Genomic DNA, 25,223 nt, shown 5'->3' on the forward strand with positions numbered 1-25,223 from the left:
TGTAAAAGATTAGATGGGTTTATTAACACCGCAAGAGCGAATTAACAATAAGCGCCAACTTAAAATCTTATAGAATTAAGAAATATTAGAAATTTATGTGAGCTGTCACCGGAACAGATAAGTTTGTGGTACTGTAAGTAGGTAGTAAATATTATATTTATGTAAATATTATTATGTACAATATATTTAAATATAAACGTTCACAAACATATTTTTGAGCTATCCACCACAATCAGTATCTACCACAAACATGTCCTAACTATAAATAGGTACTTCTTTAAGTAGTAAGTAAGTATATTTCAAGATTTAATATCACTGGTCAAGTTTTAGAAATAAAACTAGAAAGAAATATGAGTAAAACCTGCATCCTTTCAAATTACATATTTTATAAAAATCCTAAACAAAACAAAAACAACAACTGCCAAACATTCGAGTATTACACCTCTACTAACCCTAAAACACATAGTTAAATCTACTGCTAAGCGTTGCCTCAATGTTGAAGTAGTCAGGCATGGCATCAAAAAGTGCTTTGAATTCGGGCGTGAATTCATTCTCGCTATCAGTTCGGTGAGCCGAGAATGCTATGTCCACTATTGGGTCAGATGAGTTTAATACCTGAAAAAGAGATTAAATGGTTAGTGAAGGTTGGCTGGAATTAATCGCTTTTTGGTAAGTAGCAATTTTTTGTTTAACTATTAGGCATCAGTTCGGAATCTACTCAAGATTTATTAATTAGGTACATGGCAACATTCAAAATTAAAAAGAGTTAAGTATGGCAACACTTTTAACAAGGTTTAATTAGACCGTTAAATTTAAAGGTAAAATTTTAATTATTTCTCTAGTTTTGTCCTCATATTCGTCATGACGTTAATACGCAGGAGCTATTCCTCCGTTAAAATGGTTAATAACGGTATTCGCATTTATGAACACAGGTGAAATTGAAATCTTTCTGTAAGTATGTGCCCGGCTATCAAAGATATACTATAAGTAACCATGCATATAAAACTAACCTCAAACTCAAAGCTGACGAGTTTCTTCTCAACCACCTCACTGTACGTATTCCTGCCGTAGTGTATGAAGTATAGAGGCCTGTCCTTGAACCGGTCGGCTGGACGCACTTCAGACTCGAGGCTCCAGCCAGTCAGGTTCACTGAGGGGTATGGAGATAGGACTAGCGACATGTGGTGTGGGCCTGTGGGGTGGGATAAGAAGGTTAGATTTTTATTATTGTGACATAAATGGTTATATATACGGGGTGGATAAGATAAATGGGGCAGCAATGATGGCAGATATCATAAAAGTTGTAATTATGTAAATTTTTTACCATAAACATAGCTAGAGTAAAATAACGCTAACTTTGCAACGGGTAAAAGATTGGAGTTTTTTTCACGGTAGTGTCAGAAATTAACAATAAACTTATTTTGGCGCTGGCACTGTTTCTGTTGCAAAGTTAGATTTAATGGACACTATTTTTACCGTTAGCACCCGTTAGCAAGAAAAGTATCTCTTTATTATTTGTATACCAAACAAAACGACTCTATTACACCAACTGCGGTCAGTTAACTCACCAACAAAGCTAAACTCCAACACACACCTCCCCCCCTCACAAGTCCTGCTGATTAGTTCCAGTGCCGGCCGCGGCGACGCCACCGTCGGCGCTCCGAATTGTACCACTATGCTGTTGTCCCTGCAATGTGTAGAGAGCGTCCGAAAGACAAGGATGGGTGGCGGTTAGTTGGTGCGTTAGAGAGAGATAGGTGTGTGAAGCTACATAATAGTTGTAAGTACATAATAGATAGGTAAGTGAAGCTACATAGGTACATAATAATATTAAACATGTTGGCATAAGCTACATTTATACATAAAAGTTAGGTAAATAGGTACCTACATAATACAACATGATATATATTTTTAAATAGGCATACAAATATACAATAGGTATATCAACGGTGGAAATGCAAAAATGACTAAGCGACATTATGAATATAATTTGAATATAATAAAACTTTGAAAGTTAAGTTTAGTTAAGCTAATTATATTATAAATACTAAGTATACATTAAATACAATACAGCCATATTAAAGTAATTAACTTAAAAACGTTTTCAAAAGTTCCATTGCATCTTGGGGCATTTAATACGTCAAACATTAATACATAGCTATAAAAAAACTCACAAAGATCCACACAAACGCTGAAAAATACTCACGAAACAAAGTTTAGACAATTTACCCAATTAAAACCTGCAATAGGACAAACACAAGCAAAATTAAACAAAACACGCCCATTTACAAAAATAACCTCACCCATAATCTATAGTCCTCGGAGTAATTACAGGCAGGTTACAATACGTGAACTCAGAACAATCGCTCGTAAAGTCTATGGTTTCTAGAGTGATGTTCTTCTGTGCCGCCAATGTTAAGACGTTAAGTGGGGTGTTCACTTCTGTCTTTCCCATCCATATGCCTGACTTCTGGTCTATTAATTCACCCGCTCGGTTGTAGGTGAAGATTTCTGAATGCTGGAAAGATAAGTTGGATAGTTTATGAACAAAGAATTACATATTTAGTTAATTAAGTAGGTATGTAACAATGAGGTACACTTGTCCAAAATTAATAATGCACATGCAGATCTTCACACCCGAATAATTAAATCGTAAGAGCCTTAAAAAACACGTGCATTTTGCACCTTGTTCGAAAGAAATAGGAATCAATATTATGTGTCACTTAATCGAAAACAACCGATCTGTCAAAGATTTCTATGCGCATTATCAATTTTGGAGCACTGTATATCTCTATGGTTAATAAAGAGGCAAAACTTGTTCCATATTGCAACAGCCTGTAGGTAGAGATTATACTTCAAGTATTTTTCTATAGTAAGATTTTTTTAATCTGTTGATCCAATTATCATGAAATTTGACATGGCACTTTACGCTACTTTTCTGTCTCAAAAAAACTCTATAAGGCTACCTTTTTATCTAAAACTAGCATACTATATAAAACAACTAAATCCATACTTACAAACCACGCATGCCTCTGCAGAGCCGGCTGGGTATTGCTGTCTCTATACGGGTTGAAGGGAATGAAAGAGACAACTAGACAGACCACCGCGAACAGAGTTAACACTGTCCAGAGGCGGACCCGTGAGAATAGCAGTTCTATGCCCGACTGTGGACAAATATAATATAAGTAAATAATAGATATAGGCATCGATAAAAACTATAACAGGCATTGGAACACGGGTATGTTATCGACGTAGATAAACGTCACTATATCGCGAGACGCCATAAATATGGCGCTGTGATTTGTAGAACGCAAGTTTATCGAAGTCAATAAAGAATCCGTCGCGCATTAAACGAGTTTATCAACGTAAATAACGAATCCGTGCTATGGGATTAGTCTAGGTTGCTGACACATTAGCAATCCATAATCTTTACGCAGCATCGCTGTCAAACATCTGTCAGATTATTTAGGTTACGTCAAACATCTGTCAGATTCATACAAGTTACGTCAAACATCTGTCAGATTCATACAAGTTACGTCAAACATCTGTAAAATTCATACACTAGTCACGTCATATTTGACATTCAAGGATTGTAGATCACTACACGGCGGGCCGAGTGTCGCTGTCTCTATCCGGGTTGAAGGGAATGAAAGAGACGACGAGACAGACCGCCGCGAACAGCGCTACTACTGTCCAGAGACGCGCGCGGGGGAATAGCAGCTCTATGCCCCACTGTGGACAACATATAAACTAAGTAAATAATTAATATAGGCATTGATAATAGATAGAATAGGCATCGCAGCATGGATTCGTTATCGACGTATATAAAAGTCGCTATATCGCGATTCGCCATAAATAAGTATGGGTATCGATAAAAACTTTAACAGACACCGCGGCACGGATTCGTTACCGACGTAGATAAATGTCACTATATCGCGATTCGCCATAAATAAGTATGGGTATTGATAAAAGCTATAACAGGCATTGCAGAACGGCGGGTATGTTATCGACGTAGATATAAGATACTATATCGCGATTCACCATAAATATGGCGCTGTGATTTGTAGAACGCAAGTTTATCGACGTCAATAAAGAATCCGTCGCGCATTAAACGAGTTTATCGACGTAAATAACGGATCTGTGCTGTAGGATCTGGATAAGGGTTTGTCACTGCTGCTGTCATATTAGCCATCCTCAATCCTTAAATGTCAAACATCTGTCAGATTTATACAAGTTACGCCAAATATGTGTCAGTTTTTTTTAAAATAAATATTGTCTATGCTTACATGGTGTGTAAATGAAAAATAAACCATTTTGAACGGATTCATACAATAGAAACGTCATATTTGACATTCAAGGATTGTAGATCACTACACGGCGGGCTGAGTGTCGCTGTCTCTATCCGGGTTGAAGGGAATGAAAGAGACGACGAGACAGACCGCCGCGAACAGCGCTAGTACTGTCCAGAGACGCGCGCGGGGGAATAGCAGCTCTATGCCCCACTGTGGACGAATATAAACTAAGTAAATAATAAATATGTATAGGCAAAAGCTACAACAGGCATTGCGGCATGTATCTGTTATTGACGTAGATAAAAGTCACTATATCGCGATTCCCCATAAATAAGTATGGGTATCGATAAAAGCTAGAACAGGCACCGCGATACGGGACTGTTATTGATGTAGATAAAAGTCACTATATCGCGATTCGCCATAAATATGGCGTTGTGATAGGTAGAACGCTTAGAACTTTTTTTCCTCGCCGTACGTCAGACAGTAATCATTACCTCAGTAGATTATCATTTAAATTAATTCCAAAACAAAGAGTACGAAGTTGTGAGTTACGTTGAAATATTCACCATACCTAGCGTCATCAGTGCACTTATTATCTAAGTATAAGTGATCGTCAATCTCGAGAAAACACCACAACAATAAGTTAATCAATAGTGCAGTGTTGTGAAGTGGCGGTGAATCGCAATAATTAACACTCATAACTTTCTCAGCGTACCCTATCTTTACATTTTTAACTGTCCTACCAACATATCGAAAATTTCACAGACCTTGGTATATGAGAATTAGCTGTGTTCGTCAAGTAGCCCACTACATCTTAACCAAGAGACTCGGGTTCGAATCCACGACAACACAACAAATACTTTTTTTATTTTATTTTTGTACCAATATGGCATCTAAACAATGCGGTGCTTGCCCTAACCCCATCAAAGGCCAAGAATATTTACACTGCCTTAACTGTAATGGTTTTTATGACCTAATGTGCGCCAGCGTCAGTGCCAGCAAATTTAAAATTATGACAAAAGACAGTCGCAAGGCATGGGTATGTGATGGATGTCGTAATAAACGTCCAAAAGGAGATAACACAAACACCCCCCTGCGAACTAATCAAGCCTCTAGCCCTTCATCGCTATCATCGGGGGGAACTGCGTCGACTAATAGTGAATCGCAACCATCGTCTATGAATATTACTGTCAGAAAAACTATCAAACCAATGGACATGAACGATCCCGCTTCCAAAAAAAATCTGACGGTAGTTTATCGACCTGATTTGGGGATCAGGTCGATAAACTACCGTCAGATTTTCGTAATGATCTGTTGCAATTTATCAAAGACGAGCTTCCCACTATTTTAAGAGATGCTCTAAGTTCCGAACTCAGGGGTTTAAATACCCAAATGGTGGAGCTTTGCGATAAGGTAAACGACATAAAAGAAGCCAATGAGATGCTGAGGTCTTCTGTGAAAAAATGTGAGACCGCAATTACTAGCCTTCGTACAGAAAATACAAAACTGACGAACCTGTGCAAGGAACTTGAGACCCGTGTCACTGCCCTCGAGCGCGACGGACAACAGCAGCAGCAATGGGCGAGACTTCAAAACCTTGAAATAGTCGGTGTCCCGGAGTCCGAAGGCGAGTCAACAGTGAATATTGTGCAAAAAATTGCCAAAAATGTTGGTGTTACTGTAAAGACTGAAGACATTGACTTTGCGCACCGTATTCAACCATTCCGATCCTCCGGTGGCAAGCCGCGCTCTATAGTGGTCCGATTCAGGCAACGCCATGTTAAGGATGCGCTCTATGCCTCAGCGCGCAAATCACGGGATCTAACCACTGTCAGTTTAGGCATGGGTGGTGATTCAAAACGAGTCTATGTAAACGAGCATCTTACACTTAATAATAAAAAACTATTGCAAATATGTAAGGCCAAAGCTAAAGAGTGTAATGTCCGTTTCGTATGGACAAAAAACTGTCGTATTTACACTCGCAAGAACGAAAAATCACCGCCTGTGCTTGTTCTGTCGGAGTCCGATTTAAGAAAGCTTATATCTTAGGAAATAATATATGTCTGTATACTGTAATTTCGTGTTTACTGAATGCCTTATATGTAAGTTTCTCCTTGTTGGTACCCATCTATAAAGCAAGCAACCTTAACAGCATGTTATTAAATGAGTTAAATTGTTTAAATTTAATTGTAATATTTGTAACAGATGTAATTGTCTTTGGCGAACTTAATAAAACAAAATACTTTATGGTCTACTATGACATGAGTTTACAGACAATTCTCTTCCCTTAATATCTACTACCAGAATGTTAATGGTTTGAGGACAAAAACTGCTAACTTTTTCAATAATGTTGCCGCTTGTAACTATGACATAATTCTTATAACCGAATCCAAGCTCTGTGATGGTTTCTTTGATTCAGAACTAGTAGATTTAGAAATATATGATATCATACGTCGCGACCGTGGGGCTGGGGGGGCAGGTGGCGGAGTTTTGGCTCTGTGTAAACGCCAGTTGCAGATGCGACCGCGCCCAGAATGGTGGTGCGATGATCTTGAGTGTATTTGGTTCACTATCCCGAGTAAATCTTTGGGCTCCTCAAGAGATTTGCACATATGCTTAACCTACATACCGCCAGATCGTAATCTGCCTGACCGCATGCAATGTTTCATAAGTAACCTCAGCGATATTACACAAAATAACTCCAGCGACCACTTCCTGCTGATTGGTGATTTTAACTTACCTTGTTTGAATTGGGACTCCACAGAGCCATTATGTATAAAAAAGGGTTCTGTTGAACTTCAGAATTCGGCAATCTTGTTAATACTACTAACTTTCTCGGTTTAATGCAATATAATAATTTCAAAAATACCTGCGGCAATGTACTAGATCTAGTGTTTTCCAATTTAGTCCTGGATATAAGTAAGCCAAATAGCTCGATAGTCGTTGAGGATCGTTTTCATCCAGCTATTGAAATAGATTTGAAAGACATTGGTCTCCAGCATATGCAACATACGAAATCATTTAAATTGTGCTTTAGAAAAGGAAATTATAATGCCATAAACGACATTATAGCAGATTTTGATTGTTCGACACTGTATGAGGGCACAATAGATGATGCACTGTCAGCACTGTATTCGTGTATTAATGAAGCCATTGATAAACATGTACCAAAACAAATTATGGGGGGGAGACATCAATACCCAATATGGTTTACACGTGCGCTAATTAATATGATCAAAGAAAAAAATAAGTATCACAGGCTATGGAAAAAGTATAAAAATCCTCTCGATTATAATGTTTTTGCCCTTCTCCGCACAAGACAAAAGTCTTTGCAAGAAGAATGCTACTTAAATTATATAAAATCAGCTCAAGATGGGATAAAAACGAATCCCAAACTTTTCTGGTCTTACGTAAAATCTAAGCGAAAAGGTACATCCAGCTACCCTAAGGATATGACTTATAATAATAACACCCTAAAAAATGAACAAGACACCTGCGATGCCTTTAATGAATTCTTTGCCAGTATGTTTAGATTGCCAGCTGACTCATATCCTGACACTACTTTGGTAGATCCGCCCTATAGCTCAGTTACGAGTGACATAGTAGTCACCCGCGACGAAATACTGCGTCTGCTACGTAGTCTCGACAAAACAAAGGGCCCTGGTAGTGATGGCATTCCACCAGTTCTAGTGGTTAACTGTGCAGACACGCTAGCTGAGCCATTAACAATTATTTTAAACAGATCGTTTCGTGAAGGGGTGGTACCAACAGCATGGAAACTAGCCGATATCGTACCGATTCATAAAAAAGGTTCCAAAATACCGGTAGAGCATTATAGACCCATATCTGTACTAAATGTTTTCAGTAAAGTGATGGAAAAAGTGGTCCATAAGCGTGTATACAACAACATTTCGTTGAATATTCCATGCGAACAACATGGTTTTGTCAAGTCTAAATCGACCACTACAAATTTAGCAGTATTTACAAATTCTGTTCTAAGGGATATGGACAAAGGAGGACAAGTGGACGCCATTTATACCGACTTTGAAAAGGCGTTTGATCGAGTCGATCATACGATCTTACTAAATAAAATTGAGACATTGGGAATCTGCGGCAATCTACTGCGCTGGACCGAATCATACATAAAGAACCGCAACCAAGCTGTTAGAATAGGCAACTGTAGATCAGGTGTAATTCATGTGCCATCAGGCGTCCCACAAGGGTCTATTTTGGGACCACTTCTTTATGTAGCATATTTATATGATATCGGAAGCTGTTTTAAAAATTCGAAATTTCTCTTATACGCCGATGATAAAAAGGTTTACAAGAAAGTTGCATCAATTGAAGACTGCCAACTACTTCAGGAGGACCTGAATCGTCTATCAGTATATTATTATAGGAACAGAATTAACGTGAATGCCGATAAATGCACCTACATTAGTTTTACTAGGAAAACAACACCTGTTTCCTATTCTTACTCCCTGAATAATGTTCCACTGAAAAGAGTGTATGTGATGCGAGATCTGGGTGTGTTATTGGACCCCAAACTAACTTTCCACGACCACATTGAATGCATAGTCAATAAGGCATTTAAAAGTCTTGGTTTCATATTGAGAGTCAGTAAGCCATTTAAGGACATTAACTGTGTTTATGTTTTATACTTTGCCTACGTTAGAAGTGTCCTAGAATATTGTTGCTCTGTCTGGAACCCGCAATACACCATTTATATGGATATGATTGAGCGCATTCAAAAAAGATTTATAAACCATATTAATTATAGATCTGGACTGCAGGATGATTATGAGTCTTCTTGTTCTCGCCTAAAATTTATGACCTTAAAGGATCGTCGTATAGTTTTGGACATGAAACTACTATATAATGTATGTCATGGCATTGTGGACTGCCCTGAACTCGTAAACACAATGTTATCCCTGAATACACCATCCACCCGCACACGTCATACTCGCAAAGCCCTTTTCCACATACCTTTAGTGCATACAAACTACGCAAGTAACTCCATAAGTTGCCGACTACCTAAAACTTATAATAAACAGTTCTCAGACCTTGACATTTTTCATTTAACGCAAATGAGTTTTGTAAACAGAATAAGGGAATGGTTTTTCGCCAAGGATAGTTATTGATTTACAAATTTAGAATTTTTAAATGACATGCTGGTGACTTTTGTGTTTAATATACATGAGTCAACTCTAAATGAATTTTTGTTTTATCTTTTGTTGCTTGTAATTTTTAATTGCTTGTAATCTTTTGTAATTTTTCGTGTGACTGTATTGTAACCTAAATTTTGCATGTGTTTTTTTATGTTTTAGTTTCTGTCTGATGTAATTGTGATTCGTTTGTATAATGTAAGTCCGTAATTGCCCTATGTATGGCTTATTGAATACCTAAGCTATTATTTTGTCTTGTGCTGTGGATTTTGTGAAATAAATAAATAAATAAACGCGCGTTAAACGAGTTTATCGACGTAAATAACGAATTCGTGCTATAGGATCTAGACTAGGGTTTGTCTCTGCTGCAGACATATTAGCAATCCAGAATCCTTAAATGTCAAATATCTGTCAGATTCATACAAGTTACGTCAAATATCTGTCATTTTGAACGGATTCATACAATAATAACGTCCAATTTGACATTCAAGGATTGTAGATCACTACACGGCGGGCCGAGTGTCGCTGTCTCTATCCGGGTTGAAGGGAATGAAAGAGACGACGAGACAGACCGCCGCGAACAGCGCTAGTACTGTCCAGAGACGCGCGCGGGGGAATAGCAGCTCTATGCCCCACTGTGGACAACATATAAATAGGTAGTTATAAGTTTAAAATAAATGTTACTTAAAGTAACATGGGCATCGGCGTTAAAGACGTTTATTTTTGTGTTGTTTCCGTGGGTGTGTGAAATAAACGTATTTTCTTTCTTTCTTTCTTTCTTTCTAAAGGCTAGAGCTGGACTATGGTTTGTGACCACTGACTGATCATAACAATAGCCGATGGCCATTGGTGGCCGTTTCTTAGCGTGTTGGTGGAAAATGGCTACTTACAGCTAACTATCAACTAACATGCTAATATGATTATGGCAAATTATAAGCACGAAGTTTCAGATAGATTCCAATAATTATAAGCCATACAAATAAAGAAACAAAAACAAAATGCACATTCACACACCTTATCTAACATCTAAAGATCGTCCGAGCTTTTAAAACATAACAGACCGCCATTTTAAATTCGATTCTTGATTGGCGCGGCTTATGCTCACCAAAATATCCTACTATTCAAACTCCAATAATGGGGAAGAAAACCAAGTGAAACGTTGGCAGCACCAGCGAGTTTGCTTTTCTGGTTCCGACCAATTACATTGTTAGGGAGAAAAAATGGCGACTGAACCAACCAATTAGAACTGGGGAATTAGGCACAGTCGCCTAAGGCGCCATCTGTAATTAGCTTTTACTTTTTCTCCGCATTAAAAACCTTTCTACTCACCAAAGACATAGAGGCCAATATAACAGTCATCATGTTCAGCAAAGCCACTAAATAGTCAGGGGTAGTGGAGATGGTTCTTCCCATTATAGGCAACATCAGAGTGTTGATCTTTATAGCGATCACGAACAGGAATAGCAAGTTCGGTATTGCCAGCGTCACTTCTAGCAGGATCTGTTGCCAGGCTGGAAAAAATAATTATATAATTATGCGGTATTAAAACAATAATTTGTAGCATGTAAAACAGATTGATATTTAGGGCTGAACAATGTCTTATGCACATGTTAAATACCGTTCAGATTGTTTGAAAAACAGATCTTACAGCATAGATTCATAATTACAGTTTTTACATAATTTTGAATAACCTGCTATAGCCAATTAGCCATGACACTGTTTGTAGCATTATTATCATATATTCATAATTACAGTTTTTATACGTATAATGTATTTAAGAGCAGTTGCTATAGCCACAACGCAACTGGCTTGTAGCATATTATAATTATTGTCATGCATAATCACACTTTTCACGTAATTTAGAAAAACTAAGTACTTATAGCAAAAACACAAAACTTCTACCGTTGCTGTCATAAATATTCATAATTACACATTTCACACCACCACCAACACAATCCTCACCTGCAATCCTAGTCCACTTGATCACGCTGAGTGAGACCACTGAAGCTGCAGACATCAGGAATAGCGGTATCACCACTATGTACCTTAGCGTCGCCGTGCCACCTGAATGAAATTAAATATTATTGACGTATTTTACAATTATTTGTTGTTTGTTATACAACCATTTCACAAAGTCTCTGTCACTAAGGAGAAGAAATAGTGAAAGAAACTATTCATTAGATTCAGTAGATTCATCTACTGAATAGTTTCTTTCACTATTTCTTCTCCTCCAAATTCCTTTCAAACTTCAATTAAAATCTAAGGTAAGGCAAAAGAAAGCTGGAACTTACCTATAAGCGTTCTTGGCGAACCAGCTGCCGCTACACGGGTTCGTTATCGACGAAGATAAACGTCAGTGTATCGCGATTCGCCATACATACGTTACTATGATTGGTGGAACGCGCATTAAACAAGTTTATCGAAGTCGATAACGAATTCGTTTAGCGGCCGCAGCGTTGATAAGCACGGGAAAAATATCCATAGTGAAGTAAGCGCTTATAAGTTCCCAGCTTTTTTCTGTATACGGCCTCACATATTATTGTTATAATTAATGGTTGTGCCTTACCTAATAGCAGTAATAACACCACAGCTGTGAGTACTATAGCCCGGGTGGCCGCCATTGCTTGCGCTACTCGGAGAGTGCGGGTTAGGCCTGTCTGGAAGGAAAAATTGATGGTTTTATAATTAAAACTAATGATAATCGCGTTTACAAGGACGTTATTTTGCGGGCAGAAGCCTATAGAAAAGTAAATAAAAGGACCCCTTCGTTGTCTCATAATTATGACAGAATCCGTTTAATCTTTTAGTATTACACATTTTACACTCATACTTATCAAGCGCCAATACACAAAATATAGTTGGGGTGTATCAATTGTTCTTTACATACTACCAACGCACCGTCGACGCTATTCTGAATGGCTTCATATTTGAGAATTTGACCAGCACTAGACTCATGTTATGAAAAGAAACATAGTTTTGTGTAGACAAATAAACTTTTATAATTACCCTCTTACACCTCCAAGCGTCGAAAAGCTGTGAAGTGGCGACGGCGGCAGTTAAATACGGCATCCAGTATATCGGGACCACTATCCACCCGTTAGACAGGTAACTGCGGAATAACAACACAGTTTACTGTAATATTTACACTTTTTGATTCACATTTACCTAATTTAGTATAAGTTAGGATACCGATCTAAAGACTCTACGAATTCAGTTTTTACCGTTAGAAGTACGGAACTCTAAATATTAAAATGTTGGTAAGTTGCTATCTCTTATTTAGTGATGAGTTAATCTGAACAGTAGTTTTGACGGTGTTCTCAACACTAGTTTAACAACATCACAATCACAACCCTTTAGTGCACTACATTGGCTGATAATTATTATGATATTTATGTCATATTATGTGAATATGTTACCCACAGACGTCTATTATACTAGATTCTCCAAGTGTACGTACTGTTTAGCGTGTCATAACTACTCCAAAGGTTGAGCATTTCTCAACTTTTGGTTCATCATGTATTTCATCATTGTCAAAAATCGGCACGCGTGGTTTTCATACAAATATGGTGGTACATTTGTGGTGTTTAGTATAATAGACGGCAGTGATCTTACCGTAGCTGTATAGTAGTTTGTACAGTGAGGGCGGTGACGAGCCACAGCGCGCCGCATCCCGCCGCCGCCGACAGTACCCGGCTCAGTATACTGAAGAGAAGCTCTGTTGATGTTGATTTGCCTGCAATGGGAGAGAATAAGGTCAGACAGTAATAACTTTAAGACGGTTGATATATTTATATCTCCTAGGATCCGTAAATTAATTATGAATAAAAAGACCAAATTACAAATAACGCAAAATATTGTTGCCACACATTTTTTTAAATTTAATGTTACTTAATACCTACGAGTTGAAACACTATGGTATTGTTATTGTAAAAGCGGATGTTGGGAGTCGCTATCTAGCGCTACGTAAACTGCACTGCCGCAGCGCAGTATGGGTTTGATGGTCCTAAACTTTTACTAGGCGTACAGAATGGATTTGGATGAAAATTCAATGTGAGACAGGTATGATAATAATATGTATGAGACATCAGAATATGACATAGGCTACTATTTATCCTCAGAAAACTTATAGCGAAAAACTAGTAAATAAATAAACTCTTAAGTATATAAAGTTACTTACGGAAACCAACAATATACTGGTAATACAGCACAGTACAGAAGGCGAATATCACGACCAGAGAGTCCACTACAGCGGCTGTAGTGTAGCTGTAGGTCACCATGAACAGGTTTAAGTAGTCGTAGTATACCGCTGATGTTGGGGCCGGGGCCTGGATGGAAAGAAACCTTTTAAATAATAATAATTAGGGCCTTAAAAAGTGTTCCATAAAATGTTTAGAGGTTTCGAATTGCTTAGAAATCTTTTGAGGTGCTTAATCTAGGTTTAAATAATAAAGTCAAAACCACGTTCAACTCTCTTCCCAAAGTTTAGCACGTGTCGTAAATTTTGATGGTGAGGCGTAAGTTTTGTTTTAATTTTCGTGAAACGAATGTGGTGTACCTACTAGTCTCTTCGAGTGTCGCATCAACTGTTCCATATAATAATATTCGTCTGGCGCACCCTAAGCAGTCAGCGAAAGACGCTATTCTGACTGGCTTATCCTTTGACCATTGTGCCAAAAACTAGACAAACATGTCAAATTCCTCATGCATTTATCAAATACCTTGTGAAAATCCCATTTTTGGTATTACAGCTTATGTAATGTAATCGTAATGGTAATGTTTGAAATCAAAGCCACCGACAATAGCCAGGCTATCTTAATTCCAAGCAATACATACTAATATTTGTTAATTACATCCATTAATCATTGTATTTAGAAGGATTAATAGATAACATAGATATAAGTTTCAATGATAATTAAATTTGACCAATCAATTTATAAATCTATCTATATCTAGGAATGATAATGGTGAAGATAATTTTCAGGTAAGTAACTCAAAGTTTTTACGATAAGAGTCTTCTGAGTCCTAGTCAACTCGTAAGTAAATACACACACGTCACGCGGTGTCATAAATTTCAGTGAACTAACCGTAGATAAAAACTTTCTTTCCTAGTAGTAAGTAGCTCACTGATGAAATTCCTCCTTGTCCACTGAGAAAGCCCCACCCTTTATCCGACTCACCTTAGTATCAAACTGTTCATCACCAGCCATGCGCTTAGCTAGCGCTAACACCATATCCCCTGAATGTTGTTGAACGCCTTCCTTGAGTATTTCTAATGAGTCGAAGCGAGTGTGGTACAGTCAGCAACAGATATGTGTGGTACAGTCAGCAAAATTTGATCGATGAATACAAACAATAGGTTATTCTATTCTATTCCATACCTATTACCTCTGTTCTGGATCTTAAAATTAAAGTGTTTGCGCTGGGGTGGCTTTTCTGCTGACTGTAAACCCTTAGCATTCTTCAGAAAATTCATATTTGGTTCTACAATAAAAGCACGTGGACTCACTTTAGTATCAAACTGTGGATCACCAGCCATAGTCCTAGCTAATGCTAACACCATGTCCCCTGAATGTTGTTGAACGCCTTCCTTGAGGGTTTCTAGTGAGTCTAGGCGAGTGTGGTAGACGTGGCCCATCTTGCTGAAGGCTATGTCTACACCTGGAGAAGAAAGGAAAGAAACATTAGAAGGAAAGTGAAAAAATATATATAGATAGATAGATATATAGAATATTATTTATTTGTACACATATAGATAATTTTTTATCCAGGATTTTGCGAATAGTAAATTGTAAAGTAGATAAAGAGACACGGGTGTCTGTTACCTGCTAGTTTAACAGCATTCTGTATAAACACCCGCTCACCCTGTATACAGCCGAAGTTCGGGTCCGTTGTCAATGCGTAGATAAATGCCACTATATCGCCATTCAGCATAAATACGGCGCTCTTATTGGTCGAATGCGCATTAAACGAGTTTATAAACGTCTTCATCTTTTACCTGCTTATTTTGCAACATCCTGTGTACAAACACACTCACCCTGTATAAACACACTCACCCTGTATGCCGCCGAAATCCCTGAATATCCTGAAGTCGGTGTCAGAAGGCACTATCCCTGATTTGAAAAGCACTTCGCCAAATGCTTGAGCGCTTGGTCGAGGCACTGACGCGCTGTAGGCTGATGCTACCCGGGTGTCTGTTACCTGAGCATAATAGGGAAAGATGCAGGTTAAAAAGCTATAAAACCCTATTTTGAAACATTATAATTATATGGTTCATGACAGAAAGTATTGCAAAGCATATTCATGGTGATACTTTTAGGTATCTACAACATGTTGGAAAGTGGTAAGAGGTTGGAAAGTGGTATAGCCGAAAGGAGGTGACTCAGGGAGTCATTGTGAAAAATTGTTTAGCCACGTAACTTTTTACTATGGAAAAGCAAAAATTTATGAGTAGCGTAGAACATAATTTCTACAATATAAGTTTTCAGGATGACCAGCCGAATTATTCCTTTTGCAGCTTAGGAAAGCAGTTGAAATATAAAATGTATAATGACAAAGGTACCTAACACGAATGGAAGCCATGGCCAGGTAGGCCAATAGTATAGAATAATATAATATAATGCAACTGACCTGAAACATGAGTGACTTGCAGTTGATCCCGGCGGAGTCCAGATTGACCAGCCCGGTGACTCCCTTCGACCACGGGTGCTTGAGGAACCCGGGCACCGCCTGTGGAATAGTGAGGAAAGTTGGTCATTACAGTCGACTTAGCATTATTTTGGATTTTGTGACGTATATAAGAAACTGAATTTCATTACAAACAAATATCCATGCTGTTGTTCAATCAAAATAGGCTAGCATGTCTATAGCCCACGGCCCTAAGAATAAACTGAAATCAACCCAAAAACTCCTGAAAATTTACAGAAATTCAATCAAATCTCAATCTTCCAAAAAGCCTCAATGCACTGCACACACACAACAAATACAACAGTATTGCTCACATACATGGCAAATAACTAGAAAATAGTCGCAATGTTAGATAGGTATTATGACTCGCTTTTTTTTGGCCTACGCCATATCATTTAGTTTTACAGCGCTGCAGAAAGCCTTTGTATTTAATTGTTACCTATCCAAATCCTACATTGTATGTTTGTTATTTCTTCACGTCAAAACGGCCGAACCGATTTTAATGAAATTTTGAATCGAGTTCGCTCATACACAGTAAACAATAACTTTGCTTCACTTCACTGTAGTTTACTTTAATGTGGTGTCACGATACTCACCTGCAGAGGATTCTCCTCAGCTCCGTTGAACAAGAACACGACATTATGCCTCAGTCTGGTCTCGCTCTTGGACAGTATCGAGAACACATCGACTAGAACCGCGCAGAACAACGCGTTGTCTGATGCACCTGGATATGTATAAACATAACTTGTTATACAGGGTGTTAGGAAAAGAGTGTTTTTAATTTTCTGGATACACACAGAGAGTTATACAGATACAGGTTGTTAGGAGATGGATATTTGTAATTTGTAATCGGAAAAGGGTGGACTTATGGGCAACTTTTGCTTTGTTTGATAAAAACAAACAAGTTTTTTACTAGATTTTTCAACAAAGGATAGTGATATTATTTTGATTTGCATAGCCTTTCCGAAACCATTAGTCAGTCTCTTGGTAACATTAGCAAGAGAGTCTTAGGCCTAGTAACACAATACTCTATTAGACCATTAACTCTACTGTTACATCATAACAAGGGATTAGTTGTTGACCTTTGACACATCTGTCAAGAATTTAACATGGAGATGGCTATAATTTTATTTTAGATGACACTTACAATGTAACTTACTATGTAATGATGTAACAGACTATGGTAAGCTTAAACAAGGCCTTACCTTAGTACTTTGCATAAAATAATTAGAAAAGAATAAAATTTTAGCTTTTGAATCGAAGAGTACTTACCCGGACTAGTAGGCCTAGAATCATAGTGGCAGTTGAACAGTATGCTCGAGTTTGTAGTCCCGTCATCGTTGAGCCCGCTCTCACCCTCAACCATCGCGACGATGTTGGACGAGTTGTCGTAGAAGTTGGTGAAGGGACGCTTGTAGTCTAGCCAATAGTCACCTGGGAGAAGGATGAAGATATGTTAATTTAATATTGTTTAACCCTCGACAAAAAAGGCGTGCTATAAGTTAAACGTGACTGTGTGTCTCCGAAACGGCTGAATCGATTTTGGATTCGTTTTTTTTTGGGCGATAGGTAATGTTGCGCCGTGAGTTCTTAGCCATTAAAGTGAGCAGTTAGGAGATTCATTCTTTAAGGCTTCCCCAAATAGAGCGCGTTACTAGCGTGCGTCAGAGTGCTAACTTGACGCCGCCGCCGCGCTATGACGCTAAGATGTGTTGTACTACTATAAAAAAATCCTCGCTACTCTGAGGCGCGCTAGTTACACTTTCTGTTTGACGAAGCCTTTAGGCATAATGTCTACTGATAAAATTCCACTCTTACCAGAAACAATCTGCCACTCAACCCTCACAGGCTGTTTCGCCTCCTTGGCTATGTCATCCAACAAAGTCTTCAGTTTCTCCGTCTGTTCTCTATGGTAAGGGCGCCCGCACACTCTCGGCCCATCGCCGACGATAGTGCGGAGGTAGCCCCAGGAACGCTCTTCGCTGAAGGCTGTTGTGCCCTGGAGAGGAGAAAAGGGGTGTAAGAGTACTATTTACTTATTGTAGCACAAAACTGCTCTATAAATTATCACACAACGCCCACATGATGTAAATAAGTTTAGATATATGTATTGATGAGCTAAAGAATAAAACATAGGGTGAGACCTAAGACAGGGATGTTAGAGGTTTGATACATCTTACTTTGTTAAGAAAAAATAACAGAAGAGGGTGGTACCTACTCTAAAGCCAGCCTTGTTCTTTGGATAAAGATAATTATATTGCATTAAAACTTACCGCATCAATGTCACTGACAACGGTGGGCATAGCATCGTCGATAAGCGATGCGAAATACGCCAACAGGAAGAGAAATCCAAACAGAGCTGCTAAGTAATAGCATGGTAGCTGGAAAAGAAAAATATAACTTTTTCAATACATATATAACAGGAGACATTAACAAAGTCAATTGGTACGATAGAGAAAGCTCTGTACTGGACAAAGTACCTACTGGTACACTCAGGGCAATGAAAAAGTTCCACTCCCAAAATGCCAACACCAAACGACCCCAATTTTTTTAAACATTTAATTTAAAATTTTAACAAAATATATCAGTTTTTAGTTGGTAATATCCTGATGTTCAGTTAAATGTATACTTCAATGTTGCAGAAGGCATCTTTAAGCTAGCTTTTTCCGTTTAGGAGTAATTTGGTGCTTTTCTCAGTGGAACCTTTTCATTTCCCGTGAGTGTATAAGACTACCACTTTAGCATAGAGACAGGAAGCAAGAAAAAACCTAGAGCCTTAACAACAAAATAATGAAATAGGGATGTGATATCGAGAGGCGAAAGACGTGATCAGTGCTGATTGGTTATAAATGTAGATTAATATAATGATTATATCAAAACATATAATATCGGGCGATGGCGAGTGAAACTAACTAAATATTTGTTATAGGTTAGTATTGAAATTACATCGTCTAAATAGGCATAACGGAAGACACGCAAAAAAGGATTTAGGTAAAGCTTAGAATAATTTTGCTAGTTTTGTGTTAGAAAACAAAAGGAATAGAAATACAGTAATACAAATAAAAATAAACAACACCGTAAAGGTATGGAAATAAAAGCCTACTGATGACCTAATTAGATAAAAGCCTGTGTTTAAATCTTATTTTAATGGATACAAATATTTTCATAATGTGCATAAAATTTAAACTATACTGTAGCGTAGCTTAAAAGACTTGCTAAAAATGTGAAAAAAGTTAAGCGATATAAACAATTTGAAAAAAATTATATGCACCGATTCCCATATCTTTTCCTGAATCTCGATATTTTCGATCTGAGCCTCACTTTTCGTGTCTACGTCGCTGGCCGCATATTCAGTGTGTAATGTTGATGCAACACATTCCTTAAAATAAAATAAAGCTATGTTAATTTCTACTGACTAGTTACTTTTGTAGCAAACTTTAATAACTTTAACTAAATAGGATAAAATATATATTACTAGCTGATCCCGCGAGCTTCGCTTCGCCTTAAAAAGTTTTCCCGTGGGAATACCGCGATAAAAAGTAGCCTATGTTCTTTATCAGGGTCTAGAATATCTGTATACCAAATTTCATTCAAATCCGTTCAGTAGTTATAGCGTGAAAGAGTAACAGACAGACACAATTACTTTCGCATTTATAATATTAGTTAGGATTATTTTATTTTATTTTTATTTTATTAGGATTATTATAAATTATAGTTAGGTTTATATCAGGTGCCATCACATCAGACGCCATCCTTTGAAATCGCAGTAATATTAGAATTAAATCTCATACCAAGCATATTGGACCACACCGATACGCAATTGCGCAATTTACCTATCTATGAAGCTATGTAGGTATCCGAATACACTGATGATAGCGTAATAGGATACTTACCGAATTTGCATACAAATCTTTGTTTAGCTTTGATGACAAAGGCACCGCAATACCAATTGTTCATTTTATAATTAATCTATCTAATTAATCTAATTATAAGTGATGTCTGGTTGATCATAATCTTATCAGTGATAGCTGAAAAATATTCATGATATTTGGACCCGGAATCATTTAAATCGAAATGATATTAAGTGCTAAAGATTTATCTGCCTTTTCCAGTATGTCGAAGAATAGATGTGATCCTGTAAGTGGCCATAGGTATGCTTAATCATCTACCCCATGCTGTGTTGTGACTTGTGTGATAAGAGTGGAGATAATACCTCTGAAAATAGGTTTCCGACTGTATACCTACATTCCGATAGCTCCTTTTCCAATTATATTAGGTAGGAACCCCTGATGAAGATGATGATGATTATCATAACCCAACCTTGGAAAGGTTTACAATCTGATAAATAGGTATCTTCGTACTTAAATGTTTCACAGCTCGAAGGCTGGACAAACGTCTCAAGTCTAATAGTCATTGCAAGTGGAGCAAAGTATGGTAACGTTATTTTAAGACGTTTCAGAAAAATATTGTTACTTATTTACATTTACAACTATACCTAAGTACTCGGTATAACTACGTAGTAATATTATAGTTATCTGAGAGTCAGAGGTGAGTGAGGTGACTATTCACACATTATAGTTATACCTACTTCAGACCCTTTGCTATTACTAGTTGTCTAGCCCGTAATGTTAGGTATGTATGTATGTTATGAAAATAAATAAAATGCAATCTTAGATATTATTATTACTGACGCAGTGAAAGATCTACCTGAAATAGGACGCATTACTCGCATTATGAGTTGCTTGTGTTGATGACATAATAAAATTCAGTAAGCAGATAATAATGGGTTGTAAACTATTATCTTTCGATAGTAAAACCCAGTAGTGAATCACTATGAATTAAGAATTAAAGTCAAGCTTAATTTTTTCAGTTGTAGGTAGTTTAGTTTGGGTATCTAGAATATTATCCTACACGTTTTTTGTTTTGGTTCTGAACATAGAAGATAGACAGACAATATTCCCGACGTATCTTAGCTTATTATCGGTCGTTGCATTTCATCATCAGCCTGTAATCGTCCACTGCTGGACCAAGGCATAGCCACAGAACCGCAGCAACACTCTACCCTCGGCCTTCCTCATCCAACCACTACCGGCTACCTATTTAAGGTGGTCGTGTTTATCGGTCATTATATGTAAGTTTACCTAAAACACACAAAGGCAACAGTAAATAATGTAATAGGCTTATAAAATCCCATCGACAATCATTTCTTTTGTCACTAAGCGTAGATAAACACTTGTTATCGTGAACACTAGTCTTTTATATTGTGCCTAATGCCATCGTATCACGCCATACAGTCGACTAAAGCCTTATCTGAAGCATCGATTGCCCACAAATTCCATTATCAGTTCAATACCTACAAGATATTAAAGACGGTTCCTTTTTGAACTTTTTCGTTGCTATCTTTGCCTTTAAATTTACGGGTAGGAATTATTCCGCGGGTTTTGAGTCATCAGTGCTATACTTGGTTGGTAATGTGAGTAATGAAGGCCTTTTTTGTTATATAACGTATGCATAACTTTAAGATATACTACATGTTTGAGAAGGAATGCGTAGGTATCTATCTCGATACTTACTCAAGCTTCGCGAAAACGATATTACAGAGCGTTGCTGCGTAGTGTGCGTAGCAATTAGAAGAAAACAGTAATAAGTGTAATATGAAACGGTGTACTGTAGGACGTGTACCTTCGAGTTTTTCCTCCTTAACTACATAGGTATTTAACAAGTCAAAAACATATTATATGTATTAATCTAAACATCACAAGAAGAACCAACCATGCTGATGAACCAATCGCTCATCCTTATCTTGAAACAGTTGACTGTCAATTGTTAACAGACAAATGCCGATAGCTTTGTTAATGCAACAAATAGTCAACAAACTCTATCTTAACTCTCCTTTTGTGTGTTTGTATTCATTTCAAAATAGTCTCTTTTATATGGCATTATTCTTTTTAATATTATGATGTTATGCCACCAACAGGTCACATGAATTAAAGGCAGGGGGATGAGAATTGCCCTGCTAGGCTTATGATTTGCAAGGCTCATGAAGTATGTACCTTTTGAAATGTACTTTACTTTCATAATTGTCACTACTGGACTTATGCCTATTTCACAGAGCATCATATTAGTTACTCAGTCACCCTTACTGTAATCATAGTTAAATAGCAATCATAGTAAATCATCTGATGGATAGATGAATAATATAGAAGATATCCAAGGCAATTAAGTACCTATAATAAAATATTTCAAATTATTTTATGTTAGGTGAGCAATCTATTTTATGAGTTCCGTATTAACTGTTGTTTAGCTAGTGTAAGATAGTAGAAGATATGATATCTGTTCACTAAAATTACTCTGAGATCAGCTTCCATGGGCAGATAGGTACATTTTAAAGATGTAAAACATACTCTATTGAAATATTTTAGTATGCCAACCATTATGATCTTTCAGTTATTTAAAATTAATTGATATGAGTAAAAATGAAATCTAATAATACAGCCAGATTGTAGTATGTAATTAGGTAAGCATTCTAAAATGAGTCCATGTTATTATAACATACTCAAGCAGTAAAATTATGAATGGTTATAAAATTAGTGCAAAAACAATTAATGTAATTGAATGATTGGTATTTTAAACAACATACTAAGTACCTATTAATAAAAAGTACATCAAGATATTAGTCTCTTATTAATATTATTATGTAGGTACCTACTTCTATGCTTTCTTCAGCAAGAAGAGAAAAATCATATGAATGATTGGGTCTAAAGCAGTAAGAATTAAGTAGGTATTTTATTTTATTTGAAAGTTTTAGTTACAAAATATCCCCCCTACAAGATCCAAATAAGCAGTGAAGAGTATATATAGTTAATTTCAAACCAGATTTACTAGATAATTAAGTAGGTTGAGACTGTAATGTGTTCTGATGCAAGATACTGTTGACCCTTAACCCACTCTGTTTATTTCACATTACAATTTATTTTTTGTATTTGTTCCATAACTTATTTCCCTATAAGGGATCCATTACATTACACTATACATTAGCATTGTTTAAGAGTTAACCAAGGTACTTAGGTGTTTTACCAAGAAAATTGAATACAATTTCATGTATAAGAATAGCTCCTTACCTATCCTTTAAAACAACCTATACCACTTCTTTATATTTTTATGAAATGAAATAACAGTGTAGTATATTTGCACCCAAAGGCGCTTTATGTTCATTTTCTCCCTAAGCATCTCCTTCACTCAAACACGACCTGTACGAGATTTCTATTGGCGATAAGGCCTAAAAACAGGAAAAAGTTTTACTAACCTTAGATGTTTTTTCCCCGTCATTTTTGTATGTTGAGTGCGTGGGGTCCTCTGAAAAATCTAGTTTATACTTCATGATCACAAACCACTGCCACCGTGCTCACTCACAGCGCCTAAACTAAAGAAATACGAGGAATAAAATCATGAGTAACAAGCCTTCGGCAAAATGTATGCACAAATTTAAAGCAGGAACTGATAACCATCAATAAACTTTATCAGAAATCAATAAAGTAATTCACCGCTTTATAGGTAGTAAAAATTTAATGATAAAATCATTATCTCACCTTTTATTTCATTTCATAAAATTAACGAAAAATAAACATGAATCGTAATCTAGAGTGCTTAAACGACATTTTATTATTACTTGGTACATTGCCGCAATCGTCACAGAGCTGATAAGTTAATCAGAATACAAACAGCAATGTATACTGTTTTTTTGAAAAGCTCAATATTATGACAGGTAGATTCACAGCTGATCAACAACGTTCCAAATTACGAAATTCCCTATAACGATAAAATATTTTTATAAAGCAAAACATTGCATTCAAAATCCTTAAAAATCTTTAAAAATAGTAGGTAAGTACCTATGTTTTTCTTTTGTATTTGCACAACACATCATAACACCCACTTTTTATAGCCCTAAATAAATAAAAGGAATAAGTGACACAAAAAATATTAGTAACTTATATGTTTCTATGAGTGAAACGAAACGAATTTTGATCACAGAATAGCTCTAGAGTCTAGACCAAAGAGTGTCTAGCTAGACTCTAGACCATTGGTACTCAACCTTTTTTATATAAGGGCCACAAACACGTTTAAGTCATGGTGTCGCGGGCCGCAAGCAATTTTTTTTATTTAACTATTATAAAACGATGTAAACTATCGAATAATAATATAAATAAAACATATGCATATACTACTCTGTGTAAACATTATCGGGATCAATAAAACAAAAAATGATTGTTATTAATCCAAATTTTATTTTATCACCTTCAAAGTATGCTTCTTTAGAAACGATACACATCCGCCAACGAATTATCCAATCATCACAACATTTTTTTAAACGCTATTTCCAGAGTTGTGTGTAGTATTCACAGCGAATTTTCTTTTTTGTCTTCTATCGATTGTTAGTTAAAATCATGTTGACTGTTTTCTTTGACTATTGTGGTGTTGTGCACTCGGAATTCTAGCCAGAAAGTCAAACGGTAGGAAAATAATATTATTTGCGGGTTATGTAGAATTTAATACAGCAAATCCGACGAAGAACAAGAAGGCCAGATTTGCGGAAAAAAATCGAGAAAATATTTTGCACCACGATATCGCGCCTTTCGCACAAGGATCATCATTGTGAATAAATTTTTGAGCAAACACTCAACAAATACCATCGAGCATCCACCATATTAACCAGATATTTTATGGCTGCAGCTCACGGCTCTAGTTTTTTTTTCTAAACTCAAATTACAACTTCGAGGCACTGTTTTCAATCGATAGAAGACAATAAGGAAAATCGCCGCGAGTACCTACTAAACACAACTCTGAAAACAGCGTTTATAAAAATGTTTTGAGCAAACCACTCAATAAAATGGCATCCACGCGTTGGCGCTAAAATATGCATTTTAGGGCCAATGCTGCTCAGTCGTCAGTTGTCTGTCTGTTGTAGTTCAAATAAATTATGACAGATGAAAGTTATTTTCTTGTATAAAGAGTTTCAGTAAAATATTCTGAAGGGCGTTTCCTTCCTTTTGAAATCATTGGGTGTACCTACTTATGTGCATCG

General features: G+C 36.9%; 1 protein-coding gene across 1 annotated transcript; it reads right to left on the bottom strand.

Annotated features, from left to right (window-relative positions):
* Positions 1–392: 392 nt before the first annotated feature.
* LOC105390158 (endoplasmic reticulum metallopeptidase 1) lies at positions 393–23,689 on the bottom strand. The gene is made up of 20 exons (XM_048631303.1): positions 23,448–23,689; positions 19,413–19,520; positions 18,415–18,522; positions 17,960–18,140; positions 17,414–17,575; positions 16,738–16,865; positions 16,085–16,183; positions 15,511–15,655; positions 14,964–15,115; positions 13,635–13,782; positions 13,070–13,190; positions 12,464–12,566; positions 12,024–12,114; positions 11,420–11,521; positions 10,787–10,968; positions 3,018–3,164; positions 2,304–2,518; positions 1,569–1,687; positions 1,011–1,192; positions 393–615 (listed from the first exon to the last, which is right to left on the bottom strand). Exons 1-20 carry the CDS (start codon positions 23,520–23,522, stop codon positions 454–456), a joined length of 2,730 nt encoding a protein of 909 aa, XP_048487260.1. The 5' UTR covers positions 23,523–23,689; the 3' UTR covers positions 393–453.
* Positions 23,690–25,223: the final 1,534 nt, after the last annotated feature.

The sequence above is a fragment of the Plutella xylostella genome, chromosome 28 (genome assembly GCF_932276165.1).
Source record: "Plutella xylostella chromosome 28, ilPluXylo3.1, whole genome shotgun sequence".
In the NCBI taxonomy this organism is placed as follows: domain Eukaryota; kingdom Metazoa; phylum Arthropoda; class Insecta; order Lepidoptera; family Plutellidae; genus Plutella; species Plutella xylostella.